The sequence below is a fragment of the Palaemon carinicauda genome, chromosome 22 (assembly GCF_036898095.1).
Source record: "Palaemon carinicauda isolate YSFRI2023 chromosome 22, ASM3689809v2, whole genome shotgun sequence".
NCBI classification, from domain to species: Eukaryota; Metazoa; Arthropoda; class Malacostraca; order Decapoda; family Palaemonidae; genus Palaemon; species Palaemon carinicauda.
The window spans coordinates 113129628-113149572 of record NC_090746.1 but is presented as its reverse complement, the minus strand read 5'-3'; the positions used below and the strand labels follow the sequence as shown (position 1 = coordinate 113149572).

Below are 19945 nucleotides of genomic sequence, written 5' to 3'. Positions count from 1 at the left end.
GAAATGGAAAATACTATTGTTTTGAAAAAAAAAATAAAACATCCATAGACAAAGGAGGAATGAATCATTAAATAGTTTTTTGTTTCTTTGTAAGCGAGTCTATTTTAAGCATTAAACACTCGCCCTGTTTTGGATTGACTGCTCTCAATAGGTAGATAGATAGATAGGAATTTTAGGATTATTTCATCCTTTTTATTGAGTTACTAACATTAATTTGTATGTTAATTGAATGAGGTTATTACCATCATAATTGAATCAATTATAATGAATTATAGGAATGGAAATAAAAGAAAGGGGAATAAAAGCCCAATTGCTTTAATTTCCTTGTCAGATTCAAACGTTTCACTCGAATTTTATTGAAAATAAAAAATAAAAGATCAAGTCTTAGAATGTGGAACAGAAATTCTCTGCCACTTTTATAATGTATATGATAATTAAAATGTTTTGAACAACTTCTTCTTCTTCTTCTTCGCCCACTTCCATGTAGGGTCGATGTTTCTGGCCAGCTTTCTCCATCTACAACACTCTCAAAATTATGCGAGATAAAACTATCAATGAATTAAATCTATCAATGAATTACCGTCATCAAAATAATTAGGTAGCTATACCTACAATACTACTACTACTACTACTACTTCTACTACTACTACTACTACTACTACTACTACTACTACTACTACTACTACTACTAGAGTGTTGTGCCCTAAGGCATGTCTTTTCATGGATTAGTCGACCTCCATAATTCTCTCTTCGTGCAATCTTATCCACAATATCTGTTCAGTTAGAAAATTCCTGAAGATTCAGTTAAACGCTTTTCTTTCTTCATTTTCCTTTATTTTTACTGAATTTCTCCATGACGATGATTACACCTGTTGGGTCAAGAGAGATTTGTGGCATCAAGGCCTCAAGGACCGTAATCTAGTTTTCCCCAGTGTGGTTTTGAGCCTAGTTGATAAATGCCTTTTCGTAAGATCTTTCCTTTCCCAATTACAATAAGTCTCGGAGGTACATGCAGCAGCCAGATAATTAAAACGTTCAGTGATGCAATCTCTACCACTATTTCAGTGTGCTTAGCGATTTATTTCCCCATAACGTCATCTCTCTCTCTCTCTCTCTCTCTCTCTCTCTCTCTCTCTCTCTCTCTCTCTCTCTCTCTCTCTCTGTTCATACATTTATACATAAACACACACACACACACAAACACACACACACATATATATATATATATATATATATATATATATATATGTGTGTGTGTGTGTGTGTGTGTGTGTGTGTGTATATATATATGTGTGTGTGTGTTTTATTTTATTCTTCAGAATCTCGACAAATCTCGTGTAGATGTTTCCTGACTCATGGTATATCCACCCAGACATGACTGACTAACTAACGCACGTGAAATTAGCTGTTCAGGTCACAGCTTAATTTCCAAGGATTGGCCAGGACAGTATGTAGATAAGTAGAAGATATCATTGCTCGAGAAATAATCCAAAGATGAAATGTAAATTATAGATAATAATCGAACATTCCAGCTCGAGAGGGAAAATATTTTTTGTTCTGGATCATGGAATAAAGAGAGCAGTAAAAGAGTATGTGTCTTACAAAGGCCGATAAGAAAAGATAATAAGAACAATAGAAAAAGTTAATTACAAAATTAACGCCGCTGAGGCAGCAATCACTTTCAATAAAACCTGCTTAAAAGAGGGTCTACTCCCGAAATGTAGAAATGGGTACCAACGTATTTTTCTTTTTTTTTTAAAAGAGGAATAAGTGGCGAAGTAATTTTTAAAAAGAAGAAAGGAATGGAAGCCGATATTTTTAAGAAAATGAATTGCCAAAGTATTTTTATATAGAAAAGAGGAATATGTAATAATAATTCTGAATTAAAGAGACGCTACGTAGAGAATGACAGTTCATTTTGGCCATCCCTTGCGGTTATAACTAAACTACAAATGGAACAGTGCGTGTATTGGCGAATGAAATGGTTGCACGCGACTAAGAGCAATGCCTTGGCCTTACGCACACAAATTGCTTTCTGAATAGTTGCTGATAACGGCTGCTTTTCATCTTCGGTGTAGTTTATATTACGTTTTCTCGAAGTTTCTTTTCTTGTCTAGCGTCAAGATGTAGGCTAGAAATCTTGCAATTTTATATTGTCATTTTCACATCATCATCATCATCTCCTCCTACACCTATTGACGCAAAGGGTCTCGGTTATATTTCGCCATCGTCTCTACCTTGAGCTTTTAAATCAATACTTCTCCATTCATCATCTCCTACAGCACGCTGCATAGTCCTCAGCTATGTAGGCCTGGGTCTACCTATTCTTCTAGTGCCATGTGAAGCCTAGTCGAAATTTTGCTGAACTAATCTCTCTTGGGTTGTGCGAAGAGCATGCCCAAACCATCTCCATCTACCCTTCATCATAATTTCGTCAACATATGGCACTCGAGTAATCTCTCTTATAGTTGCATTTCTAATCCTGTCCTGCCATTTAAATCCTAATATCCTTCTGAGGGCTTTGCTCTCAAATCTACTAAATCTCTTGGACATTGTTTCATTGTCATACCACAACTCATGTCCATACAGTAACACCGATCTCGCTAAACTGACATATAGTCTGATTTTTATATGTAATCTCAGATTTGATTTCAAAATTTTACTTAACCTAGCCATTGTCTGATTTGCTTTTTTCAATCTTTCACTAAACTCTAATTCTAAAGACCCTGTATTTGAGATCATAGTTCCTAAATACTTAAATGATTCATAAGAAAGCATGTATACACACACACATATATATGTATATGTATATATATATATATATATATATATATATATATATATATATATATATATATATGTATATACATATATATATATATATATATATATATATATATATATATATATATATATATATATATATATATATACATATACATATACATAATTTTGCACATGACTGTTCAGAAAGTAGAGGATGAATTTGCAGTACAGTACCCGTCTTGGTTTGCTTGTGTTTACGCCCAAGGAATAATCATTACACTGCATGGATCAGTATCTTTACACGACACAGTGTTCCAGCCAAAAAACGCATATGAAATAGCTATGATTTATACGTATTCTTCCTCCTCGTTCTTCATTTATATTCTCTAACTTTCGGGCATTCTTATATCTTCGGCACCATGTGTCAAAACAGAAAATGAGACGCGATAGAAGAATTTGCCTGCGATAATGTTACATTGCGGAAACTTTATCTTCTTGTGGCTGGAGTTATGGCATATCATTCCGTGATGGTTATGGGAATACGGTCAAAATTGTCCGTAGCTGTTCTTTAGTTTTACAAACATTTCTTTGAGAATATCCTATTAATAACCTTCTGATGAAAATAGAAATAATTTTGATAAATAACAAAGGAAGACACAAATCTTTTAGAATATCCTATAAATAACCTGAAGAAAATAGAAATCATTTTGATAAATAACAAAGAAAGACACATTTCTTTAAGAATATCCTATAAATAACTTTCAGAAGAAAATAGAAATCATTTTGATAAATAACAAAGGAAGACACAATTCTTTTAGAATATCCTATAAATAACCTGAAAAGAATAGAAATTATTTTGATAAATAACAAAGTAAGACACATTACTTTGAGAATATCCTATAAATAACCTTCAGAAGAAAACAGAAATAATTTGGACAAATAACAAAAGAAGACACATTTCTTTGAGAATATCCTATAAACAGCCTTCAGAAGAAAATAGAAATAATTTTGACACAAAACGAACATTCACAGCAAATTCTCCTGTTGTTTGGAGAGACCTAACATGTGCATATCTCCATAATTCACGAGTCTTTGAAGAAAACATTCCCATCAATATCGGGGACTATTGGGAAAGCAATACATCGTGGAGGGAATGGAGATATAAATATAACGTCTTGATGGAGGGCTGTCTCTGGTATGTTCCAGATGCTCACAAAAAAAAAAGGTATTTTTACAGTAAAATTTAAACACCTGTGCGTTTTTCATAGTTTTTTTATTATTGTGATTATTATTATTATTATTGTTGTTGTTGTTGTTGTTGTTGTTGTTGTTGTTGTTGTTATTATTATCATTATCATTATTATTATTATTATTATTATTATTAGTAGTAGTAGTAGTAGTAGTAGTAGTAGTAGTAGTATTATAATTATTATTATCTCAGAGATTATAAATAAAGTTTTATATGCATCCGTTTGTGGATGCACTCTAATGACTTTAGTGGATGCCAGAAAACCTCATATCAATCAATCCAATGACTTTTGTCGTAAATCATTCATTTAACAAGAAAGATCTTGATGCAAAATAGAATGTACTGTAATGTACATACATTCATGAGCATTAATGTTAAGAGCAGCAGCATTTATTTTTATACACGTTCACTTAGTATCTACTGGTGTAACGTTTTCAAATATTTAAGTAAATATACTTATTAGTTCATATACGAGCATCATATGTTTATATTTTTCATTCAAGCGTTGTCATTTCTAGATAGATTTTCTTCTCGGCTATTAGCCTTTCAAGTAATCCATTATATGTTCCAACTGTTGTAATCTCAGAAATCTCCTTCGCTTCAATCTCTCTTCAATTTAACTTTGTTAGCGAAAGACTTACATCGGATTGAAGTCCATTTTGAAGCGATATTCAGTAACAAGTTTAATCTAACTTGATCTCAACAGCACATTTCCGAAGTCTCTCTCTCTCTCTCTCTCTCTCTCTCTCTCTCTCTCTCTCTCTCTCTCTCTCTCTCTCTCTCATATTTCCATCCATGTTTGTCTTCATTTATTTATCATTTGTACTTCTCAGTATTAGCTGTTTTTGACATCGTATTCTCAAGATTATGATTTACCCCAATCAATGTTTAGTGAAATCATTTATTTAAATAGAAAATTTTTTCAAAATATTTTGAAGATTTAGTTAAAGAAAATTTAGTACAGCACAAAATGCAGTATTAGTGGATAACAGTGAAGATACTTTATTGATGAAGTTATCTTGTTCTCGTAAGGTAAATCATATTAGTACATTCTCATAATGTGAAGGATCAATTTTTGTTTCTTAAAAAAACCCATGTTTTTGCCAAATCAGAGAGAGAGAGAGAGAGAGAGAGAGAGAGAGAGAGAGAGAGAGAGAGAGAGAGAGAGAGAGAGAGAGAGTTACAAGGATATTGGATGTCACAAAGACTTTTTAGTCCATCCTCGGAGACTCCATTTGCTCTTTGGTAGAGCGATTTATTTTAAGCATTTAGAGTTCTTATGATCTTGTCTAACTTGTTCTTGAACTCGTTTACCATGTTACTGTTTACTACGTCCGCTGGAAGTCTATTCCAAGTATTTGCTGTTTTGCATATAAAGAAATTGCCACATTGAGTGGTGTATCTTTTCAATTCCAGTTTGAGAGAGAGAGAGAGAGAGAGAGAGAGAGAGAGAGAGAGAGAGAGAGAGAGAGAGAGAGAGAGAGAGAGAGAGTGAGTAATGATTGTTTGTAGCGAAAAAAGAGAGTTGGGATAATTGAAGGTTGTTTACATTTTTTCTTGGCGAAGGATTATTTTTTTTAGTCTTGAACCAGCAGGTGCTGTTTTCGAATGCTTGATTTTATTTAGTTTTTTGAACAGCGGTGGCACCTGTCTGAATGCTGGATTATTTATTTTGTTTCGATTAGATTTGGAAATTTGTGTACTTAACATCCGTAATTCATCCTTTTGGAGACTTAGTCTAGATGAATGATTTTGACCCGGCTTATATGAAAGACTTGGAAGTGACTGATCTCGAAAATTTGGACATAATCGGTAACGACTCTGTCTGTATGAAGGAATTTTATTTTCTTAAAGATGGTTTACTCGGTCGAACGTGGTTCGACAGACAAGTGTTTGAAGTGGTGTTCGAACGTGTGAATGGGGTACTTGGTTATCGATCACGTTTGTCGAACGGTTCGAAGAAAGACTGTTCTCGCCTGACTTGTGGGCGGGGCTTCATTTCCACATACCCTATGCATTTGTGACTGACTCCGCCTTTAGAACCGTTAGCAAAGCAGGTTCGACAACTGGGTTCGACGAACCATTCGACTCGACCGTGTAAACCCTTCATTACAGTGAAGATAATGACGAAGACGACGACGACTATTTGGCTACGAGTCATATTCCCGTTGATTGCTGAAACACTTGAGGGCTAAGCGGAGCTGACAAATTTTATCATTTGCTACGTGAAAAGACTTCTGCTTAATTGGACGACTCTCTCTCTCTCTCTCTCTCTCTCTCTCTCTCTCTCTCTCTCTCTCTCTCTCTCTCTCTCTCTCTCTGTGTGTGTGTGTGTGTGTGTTTAGGGGATATCTTTTTGTATTGAAGTGTTGGTGCCTGTTTTGGTGAATGATACTTAGTTGTAAGTGCTGCTGTTTTTTTTAATACTGGCGATGGACGACGGTGTCAATGTACACACACACACACACACACACACACACACACATATATATATATATATATATATATATATATATATATATATATATATATATATATATATATATATATTGAATTTTGGTGATTAGTTTGAGTTTAAGGAAATATAGTGCTTAATGTTTTGTTTAAATGTCCCTAGTACCCAAAAGTCCAGTTGTATTAACGTTGTGGGGATTCATTTTTTTTTAAAGATATTTGTTTCCTTTAGTGTTTTTGCCAAATCCTAGTCCTAGAGAGAGAGAGAGAGAGAGAGAGAGAGAGAGAGATAGAGAGAGAGCACCACGAAGCGAAAGCAGTAGTTAATGTAACTAACTATTGTATGTAGCGAAAAAGACTGTTGGAATAATTGACGATGGTTTATGTTAGCTAGGCTACGAACAAAGACTATATACTGAAGGAAGATAGGAAGGCTCAGGCTTTTAAAGCGGGGTTTACACGGGCGAGCAGCTCGTCGAGCCTGGCTCGACAACCCTGTGTTTGAATTGATGTTCGAGCGTGTAAACGGGCTATTTGGTTGTCGAGCGCGCTCGTCGAGCGGCTCGATGAAAGTTAGGCTCATCTTGACTTTTGTGGGCGGAGCTACATTGTTTGACGAGCGGTGTGAACGTCTGAACGGGTGTCGAGCATCGAACCTCTGTTGTTATTCAAACCTGCTAGAGGAAACATCATCAAAGAAATGCATAATTGCTGCCATTAATGAAAGTAAGAATGAGAAGAAGTCGTACTTGATTTCATACATGCATATCGAGCTCATCCAGCTTTATGGAAAGTTAAAACAAAAGACTATTCCAATAAAGTAGCCAGAAACAAAGGAATAGCGGACACTCAGTCTTTCATGTGGAGTTATGGCCTTCCTCATAGCAATGAAAGGGCTGACACGATTCGGTAGATCAATGTACGTGTCTTCATCCATACGCAAATAATTGCGCCAGTCATCAGGCTCTAATTTTAAAGCAACAAGCAAGTTGGTATATGAAAATTTCTCTTTTGATATTTTTTTTTCTTTCTTAGTGCCACTGCTAAAGCAATGGCTATCAAATCGTCCTGGTCGAGAGACATGTTGACGTTGTTTTAGCACGAGGCACACTGAGGCTCGATGTACTGTCTGAAAGCTCTTCGAGCCGTTCTACAAGTAGGTTCGACAACCGGGCTCGACGAGCTGCTCGGCCGTGTAAACCCCGCTTAACACACAAATGAGTGTGCTATGAAAAGATGCCAGATACTCCCATGCGAAACGAATGGCTCCATCTGTTGAGCGAGCAGCCAAACATTCAGAGCGGTAATGCTATAGGATGGAATTCGATTGTAAATTTTGCGACATATTTGTTCATAATTTGCATTACTATGTCAGTATATCTTACTCATATATTCATGATATTCTTAAATTTTAGGTAACTAAATTGCAAATTATGTTTCTTAGTCTATTTTTTAGAAATTCAATAGCTATATCTCTTATGATTTAGTTAATTTTCTTGCAAATTTAAGTATTGTACAGTATATTACAACCATTTTTAAATGTTCTATACAATACCACATTCGAATAAATTAAAACATACTGTATATCTGATTTGTTAAACTTAGCCACAAATGCTTATGTGTAGGCATACATTTAATTACAGTTTGTAGGCCACTGTAAGATGGAGAGATATTAGGTGTATAAAAACACAATTGTATTTTATTTTTTATTGAAATGGAAAAGCATGATGCACTCATGTATAGTTTAGTATTATAAATGTATAAATGTACAATCAAAAGGATCAAAATAACACAAAATTGTATCACATAAAAATAATCAAAAAGGGGTTGGAAATAGAAATAAGGTAGCATACAAGCCAACAAAAAATGAAAAACAAGAGATTTACTGTGGATGCCTTGCCTTAATCTTACAGCCAATATCAGTGGGGCTTACTCATTAGCAGCACATACTGCATGTATTGTACTGTTTGTACTCACCGTTCTTTGTCCTTAGGGAACCTGTGAAATACCAAATGAGGATCGGTTTCTTTTTGTTTATGGCACACAACACACTTGTGTGACTTCTTTACTGTCGGCGCCATGATTTCGTTGGAGTCAACTGTCAAATTCTGAATATAAACAAACAGACGACAAACGATGTATACCTACAACGCCATCTGAAATCGGAGCAACCAACTATTGTGTTCACTTTGGAGTTGCCAACTAGCGTATTAACATTCTATTTTGAGCCTTCCTATCTTCCTTCAGTATATAGTCTTTGGTCGAGAATGTCCTGTGAGAATTGTTATTTTCTGACTCTGACACGTGTAGGTGGTGTCTTCTGTGAAGCTGTGTTATTTATTTTCTCGTTCAGCTTGGGAAATGTGTTGTGTAATTAACGTTAAGTACAATCATTTTTCTCTTTGCCTGGGGGTGATTGTGATTGGTAGAATTTATGCTTTATTACACTGTAGTGCGATTATTTAGTTAGCTAGAAGTGTTCTTGAAGTGATTTTCTATATTTGTAGATCGTACTTCTCTTATTTTGGTAAATGTATGATATTTTAAGTTCTAGCCAAACACTTGAACCATATATTTTTCCTACTCGCTATCTTCTGTTTTATGCATTTCTGACTATGATTATTGGGGGCAAACCACCCGTTCATGATATTTTGGACCGGGGTTTTTTGGGTGAGGGAATCGTCATTAACTAGTGATTTACAGCAATAATAAGTATCAGAAATGCAAAATAAGCCCAAGATATCGCAGTTGGAAAAATTATGGTTCATGTAAATGGCTGAAAACCGGCCAAACATGATTATTTAACACTTGAGATTTGTAAAAGGGTACAGAACCTAACAAACCCACCTAACCTAACCTAGTAGTTCCCAGGTCACAGCCCCTAGCCAGGGGGCAAGCCCCTCGGACCCCCCTTCCCAGGTCACAACCCCTAGTTGGACCCCCCCCCCCCCCTTCCAAGGTCACAAACTAAAAGTAAATCACAAATTAAGGTAAATGTGTAGGAGAGCTCCGCGCTCGATTTAAAAGTTTCTATAAGTAGAAAACGAAAGAAAACAGTAAATTAGAGCTACAGTTACCTTGAAACTGTGAGATAAACCTCCTACAACCACCTAACTCTTACACAGAAAATGTAAGCATAAACCTACTACTACAATTATGGGGGACCCCAGTGGGAAGCGGGGTTTTTGGGTGGGGGGAGGAGGAGAAAAGTGATTTTTCGGGGCACTACCGAACCTAATACAACTACCTACCCTACCCTGGGGGCCATGTACCCCTACCTAGGCCTACCGGGGGGGCTCCGCCCCCCCTGCGACCCCCCCTTAAGGCCACAGTAATTTTCAGGGCACCACCGAACCTAAGACACCCACCTAACCTAGCCTATGGGGCCCTGTACCCCTACCTAGGCCTACCGGGGGGGGCTCCGCCCCCCCTGCGACCCCCCCTTAAGGCCACATTGAGTTTCAGTTCAAACGAAACAAATTCAAATGAAAACGCCTTTTGCAAAAAAAGGAACACAAACTTCAAATTAGTCTCAATATCTAACTTACCTTTGAAACAAGACACGAAAAAATTGCACCTCCTCTTCCTTTTCCCACGAGTAACCACACTACGATCACACCGGAATGCTAATTTGTTGTAATCTATACGGCACACATTTTCACAATTAGGGCACTTTTTCTCTGCCAAAATCAAACCATGACGTTGAGCAAATGCAATTAGCAAATCAACTTTCCCTGAATAATGTACACAAAAATCCCCATAAGAAATAAAGCAATTGTCACAAGTGACACAGTCGGAAAGGGATGAAGGTCCTGCTAATTGCTCCATACTTCACGGCAAAATGAGCTTTTCAGTTTGAAGGGAGATCCGAGGCGTGCAAAAATATTCCTCCGCGGAACTTCACGTAAACTGTGGTAACTGGTGGAAAAATAGCAGGGATAAGTGAAGTAATAAGTGTCAGCATTGGCTAGATTTGTAAAAATCGCCATGATTGGTTTTCAAACAGTGTGACGTCAAGAAAACACCTGTTATTGGTTAGAATAGCATAGAGAACTAGTTTGCCATACGCAGTAAGGCGGTGAAACAGCTCATTTTAGCCAAGACATCACACAGTAAACAAAAACAAACACTTAGAAAAAATCCAAGTGAAACATAACTATACACACGAATATCTTCGTTAAATAGAAGCTGCTCATATATTGACTATTATATAAGCGTTCTATATGATATAATAGTGAATTGTAGGTGTTTAAATTCTTCAAGATCTTCCGCGGAGCTCTCCTACACATTTACCCAAATTAATCCTTTCATTATGAAAAAGTAAATCACAAATAATTCCTTACCTTATGACTGACACCGTCGCCTTTTTTTCTTAGCAATCTTTACAAAAGCTTTGCAGTAGAAAATGTGCTGGCCTTCCCTGAAAATTAAGTCAGAATCGGACCTTTGAGGCATTATTTCACTGTTATTTTTTTTAATTACACATGAGTAACAATAGCTTTACACTGAATGGAGAGAAATTTCCATTGTTATTATTATTATTAAATGCTAAGCTACAACCCTAGTTGGAAAAGCAGGATGCTATAAGCCCAGGGGCCCCAACAGGGAAAATAGCCCAGTGAGGAAAGGAAATAAAGAAAAGTAAAATATTTTAAGTATAGTAACATTAAAAAAAAATATTTCCTATAAAAACTATAAAAAAAACTTTAACAAAACAAGAGGAAGGGAAACTAGATAGAAGTGTGCCCGAGTGTACCCTCAAGCACGAGAACTCTAACCCAAGACAGTGGAAGACCATGGTACAGAGGTTATGGCACTGCCCAAGACTAGAGAACATGGTTTGATTTTGGAGTGTCCTTCTCCTAGAAGAGCTGCTTACCATAGCTGAAGAGTCTCTTCTACCCTTACCAAAAGGAAAGTAGCCACTGAACAATTACAGTGCAGTAGTTAACCCCTTGGGTGAAGAGGAATATTTTGGCAATCTCAGTGTTGTCAGGTGTATACGGACAGAGGAGAATCTGTAAAGAATAGGCCAGACTATTCGGTGTCTTTGTAGGCAAAGGGAAAGAACCTTAACCAGAGAGAAGGGTCCTATGTAGTACTGTCTGGCCAGTCAAAGGACCCCATAACACTCTAGCGGTAGTATCTCAACGGGCAGTTGGTGCCCAGGCCAACCTACTACCTACCAATTGCCGACATAAACGAAATTACTGTACACTAAATTTCGAAATAGATTGATATGCTTCCCTTAAATTCCCTCTTGAAGATATCTTCACGAGATGGTGGTTAAGTTGAAACTGAACACGAAGGTGGGAAAAAATGGCTGTTGTAAAATAACATCCGGGAACTTATGAAGAAGTACTTCTAAGCTGTTAATTAGTTTAAAAAAAAACACCTGACAAATACGTCATTGTAAATTCACAGAAAGCTCCCTAAACCATGTGGAAAAACGCATGCGCACTAAGCCCCCTTCAGTGTCTCAAATGTAAACAATGGACCTAGAGAGAAAAAACATACTTCACATTTTAATCGACGGATTTGTAAGTTGTTATACCCCAGCCCCTATTACACATATAGAGAAAAATACCAAACTAGTCAGCAATCCTCCATTTCTTATAGCGAATTCCAGTTTCGATAGAAATTTTAGTATCATATATTAACCCTTATTTTCATCTCTTGGATTTACTCTAGATTGATAATTGTGACTGCGATTTGGAACTCTATTGATCTGTGATGATGACTCATGCTGATTAAGGAAACTGCCAGTTGGTTTTCTCTTCACTAGATCAGGACGATTATGATTATTGCGATGGCTTGGAACCATACTAGATTGTCATTGGTTGCCTGACCGATTGACCTGCTGAATTTACAGTTGGGCCGCGGAACTTTAGCGAAGTGTATTTTGAGTTTTCTATTCCAAAGGCTTGCGTGAATGACGATGTGTATACACATTATAATGTGTGTGTGTATATATATATATATATATATATATATATATATATATATATATATATATATATATATATATATATGGTAAATGTCTAGGAGAAGGCCGCACCCGTTCTTCAAGTATTAACGACGAAAAACGGCAAAAATCAACCAGATTATTGTTGCACATTGCATAGAAACATGAGGAAATGAATAAAAAATAAACAGACTTAACTCTTACACATAAAATGTAAGCATAAACCTACTACTACAATTATGGGGGACCCCAGTGGGAAGCGGGGTTTTTGGGTGGGGGGAGGAGGAGAAAAATGATTTTTCGGGGCACTACCGAACCTAATACAACCAACTATCCTACCCTGGGGGCCTGTACCCCTACCTAAGCCTACCTGCGACCCCCCCCTTAAGGCCACAGTGATTTTCAGGGCACCACCGAACCTAATACACCCACCTAACCTAGCCTAGGGGCCCTCTACCCCTACGGGGGGGGGGGGCTCCGCCCCCCCTGCGACCCCCCCTTAAGGACACTACCTAACACATCCATCAAACCAAATCCAAAGTGATGGTACTGCTGTATACATCGTTATACTATCACCATTATAATATACTCCATAAATTAATGAAGCTTACCTTAAACTGTTGGTTGATAGAGATGTGCTGCTGCTTTGAGGAAAACGTGAAGCCGTTGCGAAGGTTCCTTGACATGCATGACAATTTTTATTTTGTAAAATTAAATTGTGTCTCTGGCACAAATCCACTAGTTTTTCAATATTCCTCGAATAAGTTACAACAAATTCATTGTAGGTTAGGAAACAGTCAGGACAAGAAGATGGAATTTCAACTTCTTGTGCAACATGAGATGACGTGCTTGCTATAGCCTCCATGTCTAAAAACGAAATGAAATGCCTGGGTAAGATAATGTATTGTCGCGCTGTGATTGGCCAAACATGTATGACGTCATAGTGGATAGGCGCTGTGATTGGCCAAACGTAAGACTTCATAGTGGACTAGTTTGTCTGCGGATTATACTGGTTACAGGGCTCATTTGAGCAAAAACAAGACACAGTCAACAATAACAACAGACTTAGAAAAAATCTGGGAGGAAGACAAGAGTAGCGTGAGTGTGGTCGTCGATATTTCGACTAATATCGATTTTCACTAAATTATCTCACTCGTATACCACTATTTACATACATTCCTACACATTCTAGTAAAAATAAATTGAATATCACTGATATCTTCATGCGGCCCTCTCCTAGACATTAACCATATATATATATATATATATATATGTATATATATATATATATATATATATATATATATATATATATATATACTGTATATTATATATATATATATATATATATATATATATATATATATATATATATATATATATATATATATATATAATTTTAGTTGTGGGCGTGGTATTTTCCGTGAATTATTCTAGACATTTTAGTCTAGAATGTGGGTAACGAGGAGACTAATAACACTTTGTCAGTTCCCGACAGCTCGGTGCACCATGGAAATATTTTGCTTTATTAAAGTTTTTTCTATAATAACTGATCTAGAAGCTCTTTTATCAGTCCCCATTTAATTTACCAGTTAGAATCCTATTTTTCTAATATATTCTTGAACATTTTTTATTAAAAATATTAAATTTTATTTCATTCTGTCCCCATTTAATCTACCAGTCAGAATCCTATTTTTCCAATATATTCTTGGGCATTTTTATTAAAATCATGAATTTTATTTCCTTCTGATTATCTTAATATAGGAAAACTATTGCTCCAGTATTGATATTGTAAGGACACCGCTCCCTCCGTCGTCCACAAATTCAACAAATTGTCTATTTATTTAAATTCTCCTTTTAACACACCGTGGCTTCCTATATATATGTATTCCGCTCCCTGAGAGCTACAATTTGACATACTGTATGTATTATTTGATTACATGTTTCTGTTTACTTGCAATTCGTGTATTTGTTCATGTGAGAAAACATATATTTTGGCGGGAAGTTCAAGCTGAATTGGCGCCTACGCCATGCTACCTTTCCGTCCACACCCTATATTATATTCCCACGCATGTTTGAATAAACTATCAGTTGATGTTGGTGACGCTTGTCTCACTGTCCTTACAATATAATTTTGTGCCTATATATTATCTTGGGTTAGAGTTCTCTTGCTTGAGGGTACACTCAGGCACACTATTCTATCTTATTTCTCTTCCTCTTGTTTTGTTAAAGTTTTTATAGTTTATATAGGAGATATTTATGTTAATGTTACTGTTCTTAAAATACTTTATCTTTCCTTGTTTCCTTTCCTCACTGGGCTATTTTCCCTGTTGGAGCCCCTGGGCTGATAGCATCCTGCTTTTCCAACTAGGGTTGTAGCTTAGAAAGTAATGATAATTATAATAATAATTATAATAATATAATAATAATAATTTGCAGGTGACATTCGAAGGCATGTGGTCCCGCCACACACACCCCAAGGACTTCCCCAGCAACGCCTTCCTGACCCACTTCTCCGACATCATTGGAGCCTCGCATTCTGCCAATTACCGCGTCTGGGAGTACGGAGGTTTCAGCTCGGACGGGCTCCGCCAGGTTGCAGAGTGGGGGTCAACAAGGGCCCTCGAGAGTGAGCTCAAGCAACAGGTGGGTGAAAAGGAACGTCCTGGAGAGTAACTGTTATTCTCATTGTTTACGAGATTTTTCTTGAAATGAACGAGTGAGAATTCTTTCTCCCTCCCTCCTTCCCCCCCCTCTTTATTCCCCTCACCTTTTTTCTCCTCCCTTTCCTCCATTTTATCCTCCCCCTCATTTTTTTCTCCACTCCTCCCTTTGCTTCACCTCTCCAGTTTATCCTCCCTTGCCTCCCCCTCCCCCTCCCTTGTCTCCCCCTCCACCTCCCTTGTCTCCCCCTCCACCTCCTCCCTCCTTGTCTCCCCCTCCTCCTCCCCCTCCCTTGTCTCCCTTCCTTTTCTCCTCCTCTCCCTCCCCCTCCCTTGTCTCCCTCCCTTTCATAGGTGGTGTGTGTGTTTAACCTGCCTATACATTTATCATTCCAAGCATTGCAATATTTAAAGCCACAAATGAATGCTACAAATAGTTATAAAGTTAAGGACTCATCTTGCAAAAGTATGTTTCATTACAAAACAAAAAATATTTGACAGGTAATTTTAAGATGTAAGTGGAATGTCTAGTATGTATTCCCGATTCTGATAATGAATTATTTTGATAACATCCTTACATACTTTATCTATCTTACAGAGTGACCACATCAGGACAATAATCAAAGCCAGAGGCCTATGGTATCCTAATGTCAACGGGAAGACCTTTGCTGTGTTCAGAGTCGATAATCGACACCACCTCATGTCCCTGGTCTCCATGTTAGGTAGGGGGACTTCTCGGTGATGTTCTATTCACTGTTAAAGCTCACTTTGGGTTTAAAATGGTACTATCAAATATAAATATATTTTTTAGCAATATCTTTTCATGACTTCCATTAAGTTTGTGAAAAGATTGTTTACTAAGCACCTCTTATACTTTGATGATAAGTTGCTAACTTCATGTCAGTATTTTTAAATTCCTACAAAGCTATTTTGAAAGATTTTATTATTACATATTAGAATATCATGGGAGGTGAATCGTACCTTCACTGAAGTCGGGGTCAAAATTTTGACACTTGAGGGGTGCAAGTCCAAAACTTTTAAATATTCTGTATTTTTCAGGTCCCAGTCCAGATTGGATTGTTGGTGTATCTGCTTTAGAACTTTGTCTAAGGAACTGCTCTTGGGTTGATCAGAAAACATTGAATCTTTATCCTTGGGATGCTGGCACGGATTCTGGTGTCACTTACGAGGTACAGTAATGTTGACTTGGATACTTTTGTTTCATCCATTAATGATAATTCTCTGTTCTCCAAGACATCACTCCATAAGAGAAGTTATTAACAACCATTCAACTGGTGTCCTCTTTTTCTTTGTGAAAAATATTAATAGCCATTGGGTCAAACACTCACCGTGTCCATTTTCATTGAAAAATTTGTATCTTGTCGAAATATCCCATCATAATTTATGAATGGTGTTATGATTAATTATTTTTTATTTAATCACTAATAATAAGAACCCATTGTTCTTGTTCATGTAAAACAAAATGGCTGTGAGTGGGCATTAGTGTCACAAATGTAATAGAAAACTCAGAAAATGTTATGAAGTAAGTGATTAGATTGACTTCTATAGTGGAATGTTTTGGTATTAATTTAGATTTTTTCCAACAGTCTGCTAATGCTCCATCTGTTCCAAGAGAGAAAATCCGACGAATTACCAACAGCTACCCCAATGACCCCAAATCTCCATTCTATGATCCTACAGGTTTACCCATGAAACCTTTAGCACGTCTCACCATCACCAGACAGCGAGTTTATGAAAAGTCTTGTTCTGACACAAGTAAGCTCCTATCATTTTATTTTGCTCCAAGCTTGATTATTTTTCCTTATTGCTGTTGTTTTAATTAAACTTATTGAGAGCAGCTTGTGAGAAAGAAATGCTTACTGAAATACAAAATGCAGGACATTATCAAACGGATCTCGAAATTTACTCTCATCAATCTCTCTTTGTTCAGACCAACTTTTTCAAAAGGTTAAAGAAGGATTCAATAATATTTGGGGAGTTTTTAGTTTAAAAGGATTAAATGTTAAGATAACTCATATTGTTAGAACAGGATTATTTTTCCAATAATTAATACGGAAGTTTTTGTTCCTAATAGTTTCCTTACAAATGCTATAGATAACAAAGAAAAGGAAATACTTATTCAGGGATATAGAAATTTATATACATACATATTCAATTATAGATGTCTTAGATAACAGGATGGGGTGTTGGAAGATTTTCCTACCTTTCAGATACTGTACGCCATTAAAATCTGGGTTTGGTATATCCTTCTGACATTTTAAATTAAATTAATTTCACTATTTATTTACGGTAAGTTATTTCATCCTTGCCTGTAAGTTAAGAAATTAAAGCAACATACAAAATTGTGCAATGTATATTTCTGCCTTTATTTTTTTTAGATGTAAATTTTTAAAGTAAACCACATTTTTGCTCTATTCTTTGTTAAATGAATTGCTGAAAATAATACATCCCTCCCTCACAACAAGAATTTTGAGGTTAATTTTGAGACAATTTTAAAATTGATGTATAATGTATTTTACTTATGTGTTGGCTATTGTCATTATGCTTAATATTCCTTATTTTTTCTACAGGCATTTCAGGTTTCTCTACAGATTACACTGAAATATCGGATGATGACAAAAGACGTAAGTTATTTATTTAGATTACTGATTTTCTATAGTTGATATGTTTTGTAGGTTTCTAAAGTACTAAATAATGAAAGTGATTGGCAGATTTAATCAATGTAATGTTTAGGTCTTCAGTCGACACAATTTGGAACTTGAAATACCGAGAGGTTCCTTTTTACAGTACAGTATGTATTCTTAAATAAGCACTAATATAACAGGGTGATGCTTTTAGAATGAGTTTACTGTAAGCCCATAGAAAGGCCTATTTTTTAAACAAACTTGAGAGGAGTTGAGTACTGCAATGATGATTAACAAAGAGTTCTTTTCTCTATGATATCCTTAAGACTATATGTTAATTGATCATTCACACATTTATCCAACCACGTCTGACCAACGCAGGTGCTGATAGAGGAATGAAGATAAGGGGTGGGGAGATGTAGGGGTGGAGGGGGAGGTCGATGAAGGAGAGGTCTAATTGGTGAGGCATCTATGGTCGTAGTTCAATCACGCCCCAGTTTTCTATACCGACACTCAGAGTGAGCGAGCTAGGTTTATTCCTGGCATTCCATGCATCTCTTTTTTTTCTGTGGTATATTCAGCTATAACTATGCCTTAGAAATGGTCCTAGAGGAGCATTTCACTGGGCGACACAGGTTCCTCGCCCAGAAATAGATTTTTCCTTCATCAAAATCCCTTTTCTTAATTATGGATATAACTAGTGTTCTGTATACCAGTTTGCTTGATCTTTTACCATTCAATTTATACTACTAACATGCTTTGTAGTGCAACTACATGGTTTTCCCCCTGTATTACCTCTATGCTGAATAGCCTCCCTGGTAACAGAACCTGGGCATATTTTCCCAAATCCATAAATAAATTAATACATACCGTAGTTTGTTTTCCCACTTTTATCAATGAAGTTTTTCAAAATACCCCTCTTTGTGTGAATCCTTTTTGTCATTAAATCTTCTTGCCATTGAATCAATTTTTTTGTTCTGCCTAATTACTCTGATCTTGATGAAATCTTTCAACTTGGAGACTTTTTTTTATTATAAGAATTGGATTGAAAATAAACATTGAAGATGCCAAGCCTTCAATGCTTATTTTTGCCATGTTTCTTCTTTTCTCATGAATAAAATCTTTCTACAGCTAGATGGTGATGATTATGTTGAATTACTTTTATATGGCCAAGTTTTTAGCGGTACCATTCCTATAAAAATTGTCGTCCAGTGGTAATATAATTCAGACTGCCAAATATGCTTCAAAGTGGTTTTGTATTGTTATCAAACATGTTCCCCTTCTTGGTTACTGGAGGTTCGTTGGCCATACGAGTTCTTCACAAATTCGGTTGCCTAATTTGAACAATTTCATAGTTACTTTTAGATTCAGAGACACGAGGCTAATGACTTATAAGTAAAAGAAGCTTTCTCTTAAATTTCCTGTAATTCTTGAATTTGCATATGGAACATTTGTTTTGAAGACTACAGAACTGTGACCACTCCTATTCACAATAATTAATTGAAAATTACCTGTTTTAAAGGAATATTCCTTTCTGTATACAAAGAGAATAGAACAAAATTGAAAATAATGCATTTATCTCTTGTGACAATAAGCAGTCTAATAAGAGATTTCAATTTTTGCAATCTTAAATACTTAAAAATCAAGTTAGATATACTGTAGACTATTTGATTTCATTTTAAATAGAGCTCCATTAATAGAAGCGACCTGTAAGTGAATTGTAACAGTATTCAAACTTCTATTGAGGCTGGAATTGAGATATTACAAAGTAAAATTTAACTTTTCATGAGAGAATCATCTGGCAGCATGTGGGACTACTACTACTACGATAATATTGTTGTAGCCTATTGATATCTTTAAATATCCAGCCAATGTCCATCATTTTAACCTTGCGTTATTTTCCGGTCCTGTTGCAGTTGTTATTGTGTGATTCAAAGGTTATAGAGAGGGTCATCTGTTTGTCTTAGTATAGTAATAAATCCTGCAGAGTTTAGCTAGTGTAATGGTTCAAAGATTTTATCGCCAGATGAAAGATATAAGATTTAAGCTTATTCTAAAGAAAAACTGTGATATGAAAATATCCTGTGTACCAAATAATTTGATAGTTGATTATCTTTGAAGGAAAAAACTTTGTATTTGATGGATGGAAAATAACTTTGTTCTACAGAGGTAAATTATGCAAATTCAAGACTGTAATGAAAAA

The 19945-nt window shown here is 36.1% G+C and overlaps 1 protein-coding gene across 2 annotated transcripts in view; it reads left to right on the top strand.

The window, feature by feature from the left end:
- The window catches only part of LOC137616699 (spondin-1-like), a 1052831-nt gene that overhangs the window by 972021 nt on the left and 60865 nt on the right, over window positions 1-19945 (top strand). For both annotated transcript variants that reach the window (XM_068346694.1, XM_068346693.1), the window contains exons 6-10: window positions 14874-15080; window positions 15696-15819; window positions 16157-16287; window positions 16705-16873; window positions 17689-17742. In XM_068346694.1, coding sequence (XP_068202795.1) covers window positions 14874-15080; window positions 15696-15819; window positions 16157-16287; window positions 16705-16873; window positions 17689-17742 — 685 coding nt within the window. The remainder of the gene's footprint in view (window positions 1-14873; window positions 15081-15695; window positions 15820-16156; window positions 16288-16704; window positions 16874-17688; window positions 17743-19945) is intronic.